This window comes from Artemia sp. Qi Xiang Cuo, chromosome 5 (genome assembly GCF_049724085.1).
Source record: "Artemia sp. Qi Xiang Cuo chromosome 5, ASM4972408v1, whole genome shotgun sequence".
NCBI classification, from domain to species: domain Eukaryota; kingdom Metazoa; phylum Arthropoda; class Branchiopoda; order Anostraca; family Artemiidae; genus Artemia; species Artemia sp. Qi Xiang Cuo.
The window spans coordinates 75,508,131-75,523,688 of record NC_142798.1 but is presented as its reverse complement, the minus strand read 5'-3'; the positions used below and the strand labels follow the sequence as shown (position 1 = coordinate 75,523,688).

General features: G+C 36.4%; 1 protein-coding gene across 1 annotated transcript in view; it reads right to left on the bottom strand.

Annotated features, from left to right (window-relative positions):
* The window catches only part of ft (cadherin-related tumor suppressor fat), a 163,049-nt gene that overhangs the window by 28,021 nt on the left and 119,470 nt on the right, over window positions 1–15,558 (bottom strand). Inside the window, exon 10 of the mRNA XM_089089942.1 lies at window positions 10,474–10,654. Coding sequence (XP_088946068.1) covers window positions 10,474–10,654 — 181 coding nt within the window. The remainder of the gene's footprint in view (window positions 1–10,473; window positions 10,655–15,558) is intronic.

The following is a 15,558-nucleotide window of genomic DNA, read 5'->3' as shown; positions in this document are numbered from 1 at the left end:
TCATAAAAAAAAAATAGGAAATTATAAAAGAGATAGCAATGATCTTGAGATACCAGCAAGCAAGGCCACGCCCAGAGGGGAGGGGGGTTAGGGGGGTTGGAACCCCTCCAGAAATGTTTTTTTGACTCGTAAAAACGTGACAAAAATGGATATAAACAAATTTTGTATGTCTTTTTTAGGTTTTTTCGTGTAAAACCCCCGGAAAAAAATCTTTGAGTAAAACACCCTCCGAAAAAAAAATCCTGGGTACGGCCTTACCAGCAAAGAAGAGGTTCAAGACCGCTGTCCCTTCTGCGAAAGCGCCAAGTGAATACTATTTGGGAAAGTAATCCTATGACCATTACCACCCTTGCCCTAATTTCACCAGTCATTTTATTTACTTCAGCTAAGATCTTAGTATTTTATATGAAACTCAGGATATTTGATTCGATAAAAACTGAGATGCTGATTAGACGCTTGCTGATTTGATAAGAAATTGATTTTGTTATTGCAACATCCACAAGCGATTGGCCACCATAATGACAAAAAAAAACTAATGGATATTAATGAATTTTTTCTTACGCTGGCTTTGCCGGATCAACAACTCAATATCTTTCTGAGAAAATAAAAAAGACGTATCTAACTAATGTTACCAGGTGCCTGATATAAAATAACGCAATCAGTTAAGTAAAAGTTAGCGGAACAATTTTTAGAGCAAAAAGGCCAAGATATCTTAGCTAAATAACCTAAAAAAAAGTCTGTATTTAAATATGATTCAACATTAATAATAATGTATTTTCAAGCTCTCGTGGTTTACTTTATTTGAAATTTGCTTAAATGTGAGGAATTAAAAATGTAGCTATCTAAAAAAAAATGTCCAAATGGCCCAAATGCGCCACGTATGGCAACACTGTGTCCGACAAGGCGCAAAGACAGAATGAACTCATGGAAAATTCAAAAAGCTCCTACTGTGCTAAGAGAGACACGCACTGTCGATCAATGAACACGTCAGAGTTTGTGTCTGGTTTTTTCTCCAATTTATTTAGCTTCACGCCAGGGGCTTGCCTCTTTTTTAAGGAAGAAAAGCATTTAAAGTTAAACTACTCAGACATGAAATGTATTTCCCAAGGCTAGTGATTATTCTGTCCTACTATACAAAATAATACAGCGTATTTTTTCGGATGCTTTTGTTTTCTGTTGTAAACAATATCGACCATGCTGCTTGATTCAGCGAAGCTTCCGCAGAGCCTTTGGTTAGTTTCAGGGGAGTACCGAAAATCGGAGGAAAATTTGCGAGATATTTTCCAGAGAAATTGCCTACGGATCGTCTTGGGTATCCGACCGACTGACCATATATCAAACAGTAAGGTGTACGAAAAATGTGGGCCAATCCCATTTTCTAGGGCTATAAAGAGAGAAATATTGCAATGGCTAGGACACGTTCGGCGGATCCGGGCTGAAGCTCCAGAATTTTATTCGGGGGGGGGGGGGGAGAGGGGTCCATATCCGGAGAGTCAAGAAGCATGGGATATTTAATAATTTTTTCTCCACATTATTGGGAGGGGGGGGGGCAACCGCCCCCTTGACAGTGGAAATGAAAGCTGATTTTTTTTATTGGTTATGTGGACACTTACAAAACCATTTTAAAACTTAATTTCTTTTTTTTAGTAAGATATGAATTCAGCTTTTAATGAAAAAACCCTCCATATGCAGTTTTTGGTACTAGCGGGCGTCAAATTAAAAAAAAAGAAGAAACACGGGTGGACTTAGAAGAGAAGGAGACTAAATGAAGTAAACTGAAAAATCTACATTCAAACGAAGAAGAACCCTTGATGTAGTGACTGAGTTAAACGTTTCACTCCCCCCTCCTAAAATTATAAACTTTTTGACTATATGACAAATTTAATTATATACGCTATAGACCTCCCCCCCCCCTCCACCCCAAAGAAGCTGGATTTATTTAAAAATGACACATGGCAGCACAACTAATTAAGTAGAGGCGCTAATTAGGGGGGAGGTAGGGGCAGGGCATTTACTCACTAGATTTTGATGCATTTTGTTTTTTAAGTCATTTGAAAAATTGAAAATAATAATAAAAAAAAGGTCCCCGTATATATCAGAAATACCTTTTATGAATCTTCCGGGAAAAAGTGAAAAAATATACGCCAACCCCCCTTAATTTTTGTGAATGAGCATCACTTTCTGAGAACGGTCAAGGATTTTGCAAAAACAAAAGGAATAACAGTGGGGTAGTACAGTGGATTGATGCTCTGCTCGGCAACACTGGACCGGCAACACTTGATTCCAGCTGCCGTGAGGTTTGACGACAGGCTTCTAAAAAAGACCCATCAGCTGAAACGTTGATTCGACTTTCTATGCACTATCAATGGCTCCGGAGGATCAAGAAAGTTTAAATAAAAATCAAAGACCCTACTGAATTATTTTTCTCTTTGGCTGGACTCAAACAAGAATCAACTAAGCAACTATTGACCCAAGGAGTAAAACAGCTAATCAAAAAATTTAACTTTGAAAATGAAGTTTCAGTTAAACTGTTTTACGTTTTCAAACTAAACAACCTCACAAAGCAGCTTTGTCATTGTGACAGAAGCGCATCCAGGATTTTTGCTCGGGGGGGGGGGGGGGTATTAATTTTTTTAGGGGGGGGGGGTTACACATAAAATCTCAAAAAACGCATAAAAATTTGTTTATGACCATTTTTGTTACGTTTTTACGAGTCAAACAAACATTTCGGGGGGGGGGGGGGTTCAAACCGGGTAAACCCCCCCTGGATACGGCCTTGCATTGTGAATTCAACTTTTTGTTTGCCCACTTTCCATTAAAGGCTCGCCTGAAGGCATTTTGAAGGGCCATTTGATCTCGTATTTGCTTATGTATCTCTTAAAGTTTTGGCAAATCAAAATAACAAAACCTTTTGAGCAAGACTTCCTTCTCCGTGTACTGCAAACCTTAAAAGTGATCACCTTTACCGAAATAATAACATCAAAGCATCAAAAATATGCATGATTTCAAACTGAAAACCCTTTCAGGTGATACTTAAATTTCCCCGTCCCCCATGAAAAATTTCTTTTCGAAAAATTCCCCCTCCCTCCAACGGGAAATTCCATCCTGAAAATTCCATCTGTGGATAATTTTCCGCACATGAAAAACTGAGCAGCCGAAGAGAAAATATATCAAATAATGAAGAAAAGAAGGAACTTTGGAATATTCAATCTATATTCCAAAATATAGGCAGAACGTATGAAAAAGAAAATCCTATAGTATTTATTTTTATATTTTTATTCTTTTCAATTCTTTTTTCGGGCTTTTGGGGTTTTGAGTTATCATAGCAAGGTGAGATAAAAGTTAAAGAAAATTATTTGAAAATGGATATAACAGGATAGATAATAGTTATAGTGATATAACAGTCTAATATAACGGATATAACAGTCTAGAACTAAGAAGTACGAGTAATTAATTCACGTGGGCTTGGTCTGGTACCGACCAGAGGCACTACTAACTAAATTGTTTTTCGTGGGGGGGGGAATGGATTCTGTCAATTAGCTGGTCATGTTTACTGACGGATTTGGGCAATCGTACATATTACGGATTATTTTTTGTGACACTTAAATACTATAAATTTAATTAACAATCATAAACTAAAATTCAATGTTCTGAATAAATAGTTCACTCCAATAATTCCAGTTTGCGTAAGTACCAGTGGCGGTTCTGGCCTCTCTTACGCATGGGGAAAATCTTTTTCAGAGCTCCCCCCCCCCTCCCCCCGTCACCCAAAAAATTTAAGGCCAAATTTTAACAAAATTTGTATTTCTTAACAAAATTTGAATACAAAATACCACAAAAAGCATTAAAATTGATTAGATTTGGCCTAATTACTTTAATTTATTAGGAATGGGGATGAAGATATAGGGGAAAAAAAAATGAAATTTCGGGTTCAATAGGCTTACACTTACTGCCAACTGCACCCTCTACTTTATTTTAATAATAATAAAATTTCAAAAACTACAAAATAATTATAGCCCTTACGTTATTTATTTAAAATTTTATGCCCCTAAATTTTCGGCGTCCGGGGAAAGTACCCCCTAAGCTCCTTGCCCCTAAAAATGCCTCTGGTAAATACTTATTTATATTACATAGTACACGACTTCATGGTTCATGTTAGTGAGCCATTAGTGATCCTACAGAAAATGTTCCAGTGGGAATCTCAAAGCAATATCTGAGCAACAGCTTCAACTATGTGTTGTTTTTTTGTTGTCCCATTGCTGGAATTCTTTCTATAAACAGAGAGGCCCAACGTAAAAAAAGTAAATAATATTCAAAAAACTATGGCAAAATAAAAACAAATCTAAAATTTAGGGGACGGGTGAGGATCCCCTATCCTCCCTATTTCTCTGGCGAGACATGGGAACCAGCAAAGGAATCTCCAATTCTATTTATAACCAACAGGGTTTGAGCTGCTTTTTTGTTGTCCCACTGATGGAATTCCTTCATACAAATCTAAGGGCCCAATGTAAAAAAAAAACATAAAATTATATTCAAAACTACGGCAAAAAAATTGCAAAATCTAGGGGACGGGTGAGGATCCCCCCTCCTCCCTGTTTCTCTGGCGAGACGTGGGAACAGGCATATGAATCACCAATTCTATTTATAACCAACAGGGTTAGAGTCGCTTTTTTTGTTGTCCTATTGCTGGAATTCCTTCATATAAATATAAAGGCCCAACGTAAAGAAATATAGAATAATATTTAAAAAACTACGGCAAAATAAAAAAAAGCAAAATTTAGGGGACGGGTGAGGATCTCATCTCCTCCTTGTTTCTCTGGCGAGACGTGGGAAAAGGAATATGAATCACCAATTCTATTTATAACCAACAGGGTTAGAGCCGCTTTTTTGTTTTCCCATTGCTGGAATTCCTTCATATAAATATAAAGGCCCAAAGTAAATAAATATAAAATAATATTTAAAAACTACGGCAAAATAAAAAAATGCAAAATTTAGGGGACGGGTGAGGATCCCCTCTCCTCCCTATTTCTCTGGCTTGGAGTGGGAACCGGCATATGAATCACCAATTCTATTTATAACCAACAGGGTTAGAGCCGCTTTTTTTTTGTCCCATTGCTGGAATTCCTTAATATAAATATAAATGCCCAATGTAAAGAAATATAAAATAATATTTAAAAAACTACGGCAAAATAAAAAATGCAAAATTTAGGGGACGGGTGAGGATCCCCTCTCCTCCCTATTTCTCTGGCGTGGAGTGGGAACCGGCATATGAATCACCAATTCTATTTATAACCAACAGGGTTAGAGCCGCTTTTTTGTTGTCCCAATTCTGGTATTACTTCATATAAATATAAATGGCCAATGTAAAGAAATATAAAATAATATTTAAAAAACTACGGCAAAATAAAAAAATGCAAAATTTAGGGGACGGGTGAGGATCCCCTCTCCTCCCTATTTCTCTGACGTGAAGTGGGAACCGGCATATGAATCACCAATTCTATTTATAACCAACAGGGTTAGAGCCGCTTTTTTGTTGTCCCAATGCTGGAATTACTTCATATAAATATAAAGGGCCCATGTAAAGAAATATATAATAATATTTAAAAAACTACGGCAAAATAAAAAAAAGCAAAATTTAGGGGACGGGTGAGGATCTCATCTCCTCCCTGTTTCTCTGGCGAGACGTGGGAAAAGGAATATGAATCACCAATTCTATTTATAGCCAACAGGGTTAGAGCCGCTTTTTTGTTTTCCCATTGCTGGAATTACTTCATATAAATATAAAGGGCCAATGTAAATAAATATAAAATAATATTTAAAAAACTACGGCAAAATAAAAAAATGCAAAATTTAGGGGACGGGTGAGGATCACATCTCCTCCCTGTTTCTCTGGCGAGACGTGGGAAAAGGAATATGAATCACCAATTCTATTTATAGCCAACAGGGTTAGAGCCGCTTTTTTGTTGTCCCATTGCTGGAATTCCTTCATATAAATCTAAAGGGCCAAAGTAAAGAAATATAGAATAATATTTAAAAAACTACGGCAAAATAAAAAAAAGCAAAATTTAGGGGACGGGTGAGGATCCCCTCTCCTCCCTATTTCTCTGGCGAGGAGTGGGAACCGGCATATGAATCACCAATTCTATTTATAACCAACAGGGTTAGAGCCGCTTTTTTGTTGTCCCATTGCTGGAATTCCTTCATATAAATATAAAGGCCCAATGTAAAGAAATATAAAATAATATTTAAAAAACTACGGCAAAATAAAAAAATGCAAAATTTAGGGGACGGGTGAGGATCACCTCTCCTCCCTATTTCTCTGACGAGGAGTGGGAACCGGCATATGAATCACCAATTCTATTTATAACCAACAGGGTTAGAGCCGCGTTTTTTTTTTCCCAATTCTGGTAATACTTCATATAAATATAAAGGGCCAATGTAAAGAAATATAAAATAATATTTAAAAAACTACGGCAAAATAAAAAAAAGCAAAATTTAGGGGACGGGTGAGGATCTCATCTCCTCCCTGTTTCTCTGGCGAGACGTGGGAAAAGGAATATGAATCACCAATTCTATTTATAGCCAACAGGGTTAGAGCCGCTTTTTTTTTGTACCAATGCTGGAATTCCTTCATATAAATATAAAGGCCCAATGTAAATAAATATAAAATAATATTTAAAAAACTACGGCAAAATAAAAAAAAGCAAAATTTAGGGGACGGGTGAGGATCTCATCTCCTCCCTGTTTCTCTGGCGAGACGTGGGAAAAGGAATATGAATCACCAATTCTATTTATAACCAACAGGGTTAGAGCCGCTTTTTTGTTGTCCCATTGCTGGAATTCCATCATATAAATATAAAGGGCCAATGTAAAGAAATATAAAATAATATTTAAAAAACTACGGCAAAATAAAAAAAAGCAAAATTTAGGGGACGGGTGAGGATCTCATCTCCTCCCTGTTTCTCTGGCGAGACGTGGGAAAAGGAATATGAATCACCAATTCTATTTATAACCAACAGGGTTAGAGCCGCTTTTTTTTTTTCCCATTTCTGGAATTACATAATATAAATAAAAAGGGCCAATTTAAAGAAAAATAAAATAATATTTAAAAAACTACGGCAAAATAAAAAAATGCAAAATTTAGGGGACGGGTGAGGATCTCATCTCCTCCCTGTTTCTCTGGCGAGACGTGGGAAAAGGAATATGAATCACCAATTCTATTTATAGCCAACAGGGTTAGAGCCGCTTTTTTGTTGTCCCAGTTCTGGCATTCCTTCATATAAATATAAAGGGCCCAAGTAAAGAAATATAGAATAATATTTAAAAAACTACGGCAAAATAAAAAAATGCAAAATTTAGGGGACGGGTGAGGATCTCATCTCCTCCCTGTTTCTCTGGCGAGTCGTGGGAAAAGGAATATGAATCACCAATTCTATTTATAACCAACAGGGTTAGAGCCGCTTTTTTGTTGTCCCATTGCTGGAATTACTTCATATAAATATAAAGGGCCAAAGTAAAGAAATATAAAATAATATTTAAAAAACTACGGCAAAATAAAAAAATGCAAAATTTAGGGGACGGGTGAGGATCCCATCTCCTCCCTGTTTCTCTGGCGAGACGTGGGAAAAGGAATATGAATCACCAATTCTATTTATAACCAACAGGGTTAGAGCCGCTTTTTTGTTGTGCCCATTCTGGAATTACTTCATATAAAAAAAAAAGCCCAAATTAAATAAAAAAAAAAAAAAATTTAAAAAACTACGGCAAAATAAAAAAATGCAAAATTTAGGGGACGGGTGAGGATCTCATCTCCTCCCTGTTTCTCTGGCGAGACGTGGGAAAAGGAATATGAATCACCAATTCTATTTATAACCAACAGGGTTAGAGCCGCTTTTTTGTTTTCCCATTGCTGGAATTCCTTCATATAAATATAAAGGCCCAATGTAAAGAAATATAAAATAATATTTAAAAAACTACGGCAAAATAAAAAAATGCAAAATTTAGGGGACGGGTGAGGATCACCTCTCCTCCCTCTTTCTCTGGCGAGGAGTGGGAAACGGAATATGAATCACCAATTCTATTTATAACCAACAGGGTTAGAGCCGCTTTTTTGTTGTCCCAATGCTGGAATTCCTTAATATAAATATAAACGCCCAAAGTAAAGAAATATAAAATAATATTTAAAAAACTACGGCAAAATAAAAAAAATGCAAAATTTAGGGGATGGGTGAGGATCTCCTCTCCTCCCTATTTCTCTGACGAGAAGTGGGAACCGGCATATGAATCACCAATTCTATTTATAACCGACAGGGTTTGAGCTGTTCTTTCGTAGTCTTATTGCTTTAAATTCCTCCAAAGTTACAACTATTTGCGTCTAACCTTTGCAGGGTCATTAAAACCGACTGAAAATTGCTTGGTAAAAGTATGCACTCTTTTTATTGCTGGGTATTACCAAACATGCTCTCTGTTCTTTTGTGTTCGTCAAAGACAAAAATTTTAATAACTATAAGCTATTTGCAAAATGTTTTATGAAGAAATTTTTTACGATGTGAAGCATTGTAAGAAGAAAAGTTTAGCCAAAGTCTGCAATACTCTAATTTGACATTTTTTGGATTCTGTATAGTGACTGAAGAGTTTCTTTTTCTTTTTCATAATAGGCAAAAAAAAACTAACCCTATTTTAAACTGTAGGTTAAAAAAATTGTAAAAAAAAAGTTAGATAAGCCGACGTACAGATTTCAGATGATGCTAAGAAACAAATTCTCTATTTGTTATCATCTCTAACAAGGCCGTATTCAGGATTTTGTTAGGGGGGGGGACAAAAATAACTTCACAGAACGTATCAACATTTCGTTTATATACATTTTGTTACTTTTTAACGATGCGGAAGGAGGGGGGGGTTCAAACCCGGTAACCTCCCCCCTGGATGCAGCCTTGATCTCTAATGTCATCTCCTGCAAATATGGCTATTCTTTAACTGTTAATACAGGCAAAGAGTACTGGGGTAGGCGGATGGAAGAACACGGATTCAAAAAAATTAGCTATTTTGTTAACTGCTTGCTTATGACTAGAGTATGGGAGGGGTACAGGGACAAGGATTTCCTTATTTGTACACTCATGTCACAATTTACAAGGTTTTCTGTTTTTTGGATGTTACCCGCTTGCTGGTCTTAATCCTGCTTCTATTATACCCGTCAGTAAAAGAACGATTCTCAATTATCACATAACTCATCGAGTCATCAGGCTATTTTCCTCAATCCAGAAAACCTTAGCGTCAAAGCATTTATTTTCTTTTTAACACTTGTTCATAAAGGCTAGTGCAGTTGTGACCTAGCGTCAGTAAAGTTTTCACTCTTAATGACAAGAAAAGTCTTCGAATATTTTTCTTTAAGTTCTCAATAGCTGCAGTTGTCCCGAATTTTCTATTCAAATTTCATAAATTTATTTATGAATACCTCAATACCTCACAACAATACCTCACAGCAATAAAATTTCTTCTCCTCAAAATTCTACTAATTTTTTACAATAGATAATAGAAGGTATCCGCTTTGCGTCATAGTTATATTTATTTTAGGCTATTTTCTCCTTCTTAACTAGAATGTTTCAAGAGAGGTATAAAAATCGACTGCGCTTCACGCCAGAAAATCCTGTTCTATTCGAGACAATTCAACCCTTTAAATTATTAAAAGCACTAAAAAGACAGTTTCTTATGCCGATTTAAAATTGAAATTAAAGATCATGTCCAGCTTTCAAGAAAGCACATACTCTTAAAACTGAAAATCCTGTTGAGTGTGCATGAAAATATCAGCAACAACAAATATCAAAATATGATATATACCCTTTCGTTTCTGGCAGGTTTTTGCAATGCGCAAAGGCACTTTTGATGGGTAGTGCAGAGCAAGGACTAGTTTTGGGTTTTTTTGGTCAGTAAAAAAATCTTTAGGGATTTTCTAACCAAAAGATGGGAGTTCGAGGAAAAAGAAAGGGAAAAGTGTCACTAAATGGTCAACCTTAGTCTCGAGCGTTAATTGAACAAGTATTTCTTTTTGGTTGTGCTAACCTATTTTGCTTATCCATTGCTCCAATACAATATTGTTTTAATCGGTTATAAGCAGCCAACATCTCATGACCAGCGATCCAGCTTGTTTGGACAGTACGTAATATTATAAAAGTAGAGATTTTAGGCTCAAATATTTAAATTTCAACTGTATTATAACTTACTTTTTACGTCGGATAGGTATCCACCAAGGATTAAATAAGGCTCCATTAGGCTCGTCAATTTAAAGAACAAGGAAGCGACATTTTCACTACGTTTTTTTTTGCTTTTCTTGGCATCGTCATTGAACAGATCAAAAAACATCATAATCCCCCCCCCCCGATTGAAAAATAAGCTTTGCCTAGAGTATGTAAGCTTATAATTTGTGTTCCAGGGGAGGGATCTCTGAGGATTAAATAAGGTCATACAGGCACCTACCTTACTAAGCTATTCAGACCGTCATCCGGGTCAACAGCTGACACTTGCATAACTGAGGATCCAACTGGTGTATTTTCTTCAACATTGGCCTGATAGAACGATTGAACAAACTCAGGAGCATGATCATTAATGTCCTTAACGTTGATTATGACAGTCCCGGTTCCAGTCAATCCTGGAGTACCTATAAAACATTTATCGTTAAATACCTATAAGAACTGACCGACCAAAACAATAACAATAGCTTTTGACCCGACCAAAACAATAGCTTTTTGAAGAGATACATACAGAGGTACTGGCTAAAGATCCTGTCGAATGGCAGGTATTAAAACTGTAGCCATACACTCTCTTCTGGAGATAGGCAAAAAATTACTTTGCCCATTCACTTAAACACATAATCATAAGTCCCCTTACCCCTCTCCCCCGGTGGAAAAACTAAAAATTTTGAGTCGATACACCAATCATGACATAAAACATGGTATACTCTTGTCATGATCGGGAACCTACTAAAATTCTCTTGTTAGTGCTCCGGAGGAATATTGGCTTCAGCTACCTGTTGTATAACCTCGCATGATTGGCTAGGTGTTAAATATACCAATTATATAAATAAGATAAAGCTTCAAAGCGACAAAGTACATAAGCGGTGTTGTCCAAATTAGGTTGAGAACAGGATATTTTTGTTGGAACAGTAAAAGGCGACGTTTATCTCAAAATCCTAACGAACCAAGTTGCTACAACAACTGCTTCAATCCGATCGCCTTTATTTTCTGCATCTCCGTTAATACTCATAAGAAACAAAATATGCCTGTTAACGTTGCCTAAGTTCTGGGGTATTTTGAAAGAAGATTCCATGAGAGATGGTTTGGTCGAAACGGCCCTATTGATATGCAAGCATCAGGGGCACAGGGTCATCAATTCGCACAAAATGTGGAGGAGGGAGCAAAGCTCTTTTTAATGAATATACAAAAAAAAAACATTTTCAAAATTTACAGGGGGAATATTTCGATTTTTTTTTTCAGATAGAATTACCGTTAAAATCCTTGCTTTAATTGCATTTTAAATTAATTTATTTGATAGTCTTGGACAGAAGTTTTACGATAGGGCGCTATATAGGAGATCCTGATGTACTGGCTGGTCTAAGGGTAGTTACTTCGCCAAGCTACCTAAGACTCGTAAATTCAGGCATCAACAGAAATTTTTTCTAGCCTTTTATTTCTATTAATAAATTATCAAACAGTTCGTGGTAACAAACAGTAAGTAAGGAGCGACCCGGCTCAATAGTTACCGAAACTGTAAAAATTGGAATTTTGATGCCAATATACATATCAAAATAATTGGATTTTCATGCTGATTTTAAACATATAAGTTTTCTATGTTTAGTCATACCCGTCAAAGGCTACGAGCCTGAGAAAATTTGCCTGGTTTTCAAAAAAGGGGGAAAGACCCCTAAAATTCATAGAATCACATCATCAGGTTCAGCGTATCAGAGAACCCTACCGTAGAGGTTTCAAGCTCCTATCTGCAAAAATGTGGAATTTTGTACTTGTTGCCAGAAGAAAGATCACGGAGGCGTATTTATTTGTTATTGTTTTTTTCCAGGGTTGATCGTAGTGACCTAGTGGGCCTACAGCACCGGGAGAGGGCTCATTCTAACGAAAATTAAAAGTTAACCTTTTTAAGCTACCAAAAAAATTGGAAGGTAACTATGCCCCCTCCCACGCCACTTTTTCCCCAAAATCATCCGATCAAAATTATGAGATTGCCATATTGTTCAGGGCAGTTGAAAGGCCTAATAACTATTTTTTTTTAAGATAATATGACCCCCCCCCCATAGCCCCTGGGGAAAGGTCTTTAAGTTATAAAATTTGCGCATCGTTTACGTATAGTATTTGTATAGCATTAATATTTTGGAAAGAATGCATACATTTCTCGGGTGGGGAAGGGAGGACAAATTTTTTGCTGGGGGGACTTTGCACTGGGACAATTTTCCATGGAGAGGGAATTTTCTAGGAGGTGAACTTTTCAGGGGAATTTGTATACTGGGAGAATTTGCCAGAATTCTTATAAAAAATGTCTTTATATATCTTGCTTTCTCTTTACTGAATCAATTTTATGCGCGCAGCTGTTAAGGGTAACTGTCCGGAGTAAATTTTCACCAGGATTGAATTGTCCAGAGGATATTTCCGTGGGATGTGGATTTTTCCTTGGAGGTGGAGCCAGATTTCCTGGTGTTATTTGAAAAACGATCAGAAATTAAATAAAAGAAAACAAGTTTTTTCAACTGAAAGTAAGGCGCGATATTAAAACTTAAAACGAACAGAAATTATTACGTATACGAGGGGGATTGCCCCCTATTCAACATCTCACTCTTTACGCTAAAGTTTAATTTTTTTTCCAATTCTTTAAAAACAACTCCTGAAACAGAAGGGTCATTTAATTAGAACAATAAGTAATTTTTTTTTTAATGTCGAACAACTTTAGCGTAAATAGCGAGGAGTTGAGGAGGGGGCAATCCTCCTCATATGCGTAATAATTTCTGTTCGTTTTAAGTTTTAATATTGCTCCATGCTTTCAGTTGAAAAAACATGTTTTTTTATTTAATAAACATACAGAAGGATCATAACAAAAAGTAGACTTAAGTTAATCGGGTTTTTAGACGTATAAAAATGAAGGTCTGCACCCTTAGCACTCACAAAAGGTTTCTCAGGGGATATCTAGCTCCATATCCTTATCTAGTGGGTAGGAGGTTAACTGTTCGATATAAAGAGCCATTTTATCCTCGAATGCTATCTTTTTCTTCCCCTGGGATCGGACACCTTCCGCCGTGGGTGGCAATGTTGTATCTTGTTCTAAATCTATAGTATAAGGTCTTTAGACGGGTCAATATTAGTGACGTTTCCTAAACAGTTAAGGAAGGGCGTAAACGTTATCATCGAGACATTAAAATATCGGTGTACAGCTAAAGTTTTTATAAGATCTTAATTGCCCCTTGTTTGTAACATCTTTAAAAAAGGACTGCTTAGCATAAAATGAATCGTTTCTATACAAGTAGTTTCTGTTTCATAATTACTACATGGTAATAGTTCGGTGTTATTATCATATAATAACTTCTATAGCAAATCAAACAATTCAACATTTCAAAATAATCAAAGTTTCGAATTGAGTTTTTCACGTCATTCTGTATCAGTATCACCAATTATTAAGAAAAATGGGAGTAAGATGGCGTAGAGTATTGGTAAAAATAATTTCCTTAGAGCTGTCTGTTACCTCCCCCTCCTGTCTTCTGTAAAAAATTGTCCTCCCGGGAAATATCTATCCGGGCTTGCTTATTTAAATAAAAGAGAATATAGAACGAAAATTTATTTTCATGCATTAGTTTAGTTTTTGTGATTTTAGATAACGTGTTTGACTGTTAACAGCAGTGTTTCCACGTCTATATTTTTACTATATATTTATAGTTTTTACTCCTTAGGGGGGACCATGCCCTCCCAAGATTTTTCTGGCGCCCTCATTTTTTATACCTCTCTTTTTTACCCTTTGTTTTATATATACTTGTCAGTTCTATAAATTTTTGGTGCCCTTGTCACATTGCCAACCCCTGTCTTGCCAACCCCTGTCACATTGCCAACAAATGTCTGAAAAATGTCAGATAACGAGATCGGGAGGCAAAGCATTTTAATTTTTAGCAATAGACTCCAACTTACTGTTTCATTCATATTTTTTATTATTACATGGTTCGAGTATTTATTTTATTTACTTATATTATGAATTATTTATTTATTTTATTATACGTCACTGTGTACTGTCGGAAAAGGGTCTCGATCGTGAAATGAGAATATTCAGCGCTTCTCCAAAACACCATCCAAGGAGTTGTTTTTCAACCCCCTGTTTTCAACATAATTTTAAAAAAATGTCTGGCATTGTGAATGCCAGACATTGTGAATGAAAAGGTTCATTGTGAATGTTTCTAAAACCGGAAGAGGAGTAAATTTTTTTTTAAAATATAAAGTTTTTCTGGAGGAAGTTTAGAGCGAAGAGGGAACTCAAATTTACAATAATTAAAATAATGGAGAATCAAACCCGTACTACAACACTCTCAGCCCAAAATTGCCTAATTAGCGAAAGGTGGAACAGCTCGAACATAATTTCAAAATATTCCACGGCACTAAAAAACCGGTAAGTAAGTTATCATCAATATTTTTTACCTGAAATTTTCGGGGAATTATTAACCAACAGTCACTATGTGCATGATACTACTGCTGCTACTAGTACTGCTACTGCTACTACTGCTAATACTTTTACTACTGCTGTGACCAGGACCGGCCTAAGGCGAAAGTTGCAAATGTGCAAGACTCACACTTTATGCTCGTATCCAGAGGGGAGTTTGGGGCATAAAAATCGAAATTTACGGTCTAAAAATGCAGTTTTTGTGCTTAGTTTTTGTTTGGAAATTGTTTGACATGGTCCCACTATCTCCTAAAGCGTCAAAACTAAGTTTCTCTTTAGGGTGGGGGAGCGACAGAAAGGAACTGAAAAGTAAAATATATTTGTTAGAAAATATACGTAGATGTCTGCTAGATTCTAAAAAAAAAACTTTCAGAGTTTTCGCAAAAACGAGTTGAATTAAGGGGAGCAGTTCTGGCTGCAAATACAGATTTGCTGTGCTACAGACTTTGCACTGCATCTGGACTTTTAGTCTCCATGGATGTCTGCTAGATACTAACAAAACTAAACTTCAAGAGTTTTTCCAAAAGCGAGCTGACTTAAAGGGGAGCAGTTCTGCTACACATATAGATTTACTGTGCTACAGACTCCGCACTGTATTCACGCTTTCAGTCTCCAGAGCTGTCTGCTAGATACTAACAAAACCAAACTTAAAGAGTTTTTCGCAAAAGCGAGCTGAATTAAGGGGAGCAGTTCTGGTTGCAAATACATATTTGCTGTGCTACAGACTTTGCAAGTAGTAACCGTACAATTACTTGAAAGTTTACATACATATCTATGCCTTAGGCGTAAGTTTGAATGTAAACTTTCAAGTAATTGTACGGTTACCAGGGTCATTTGCGTACAAACAGGTCTACAGGTCTT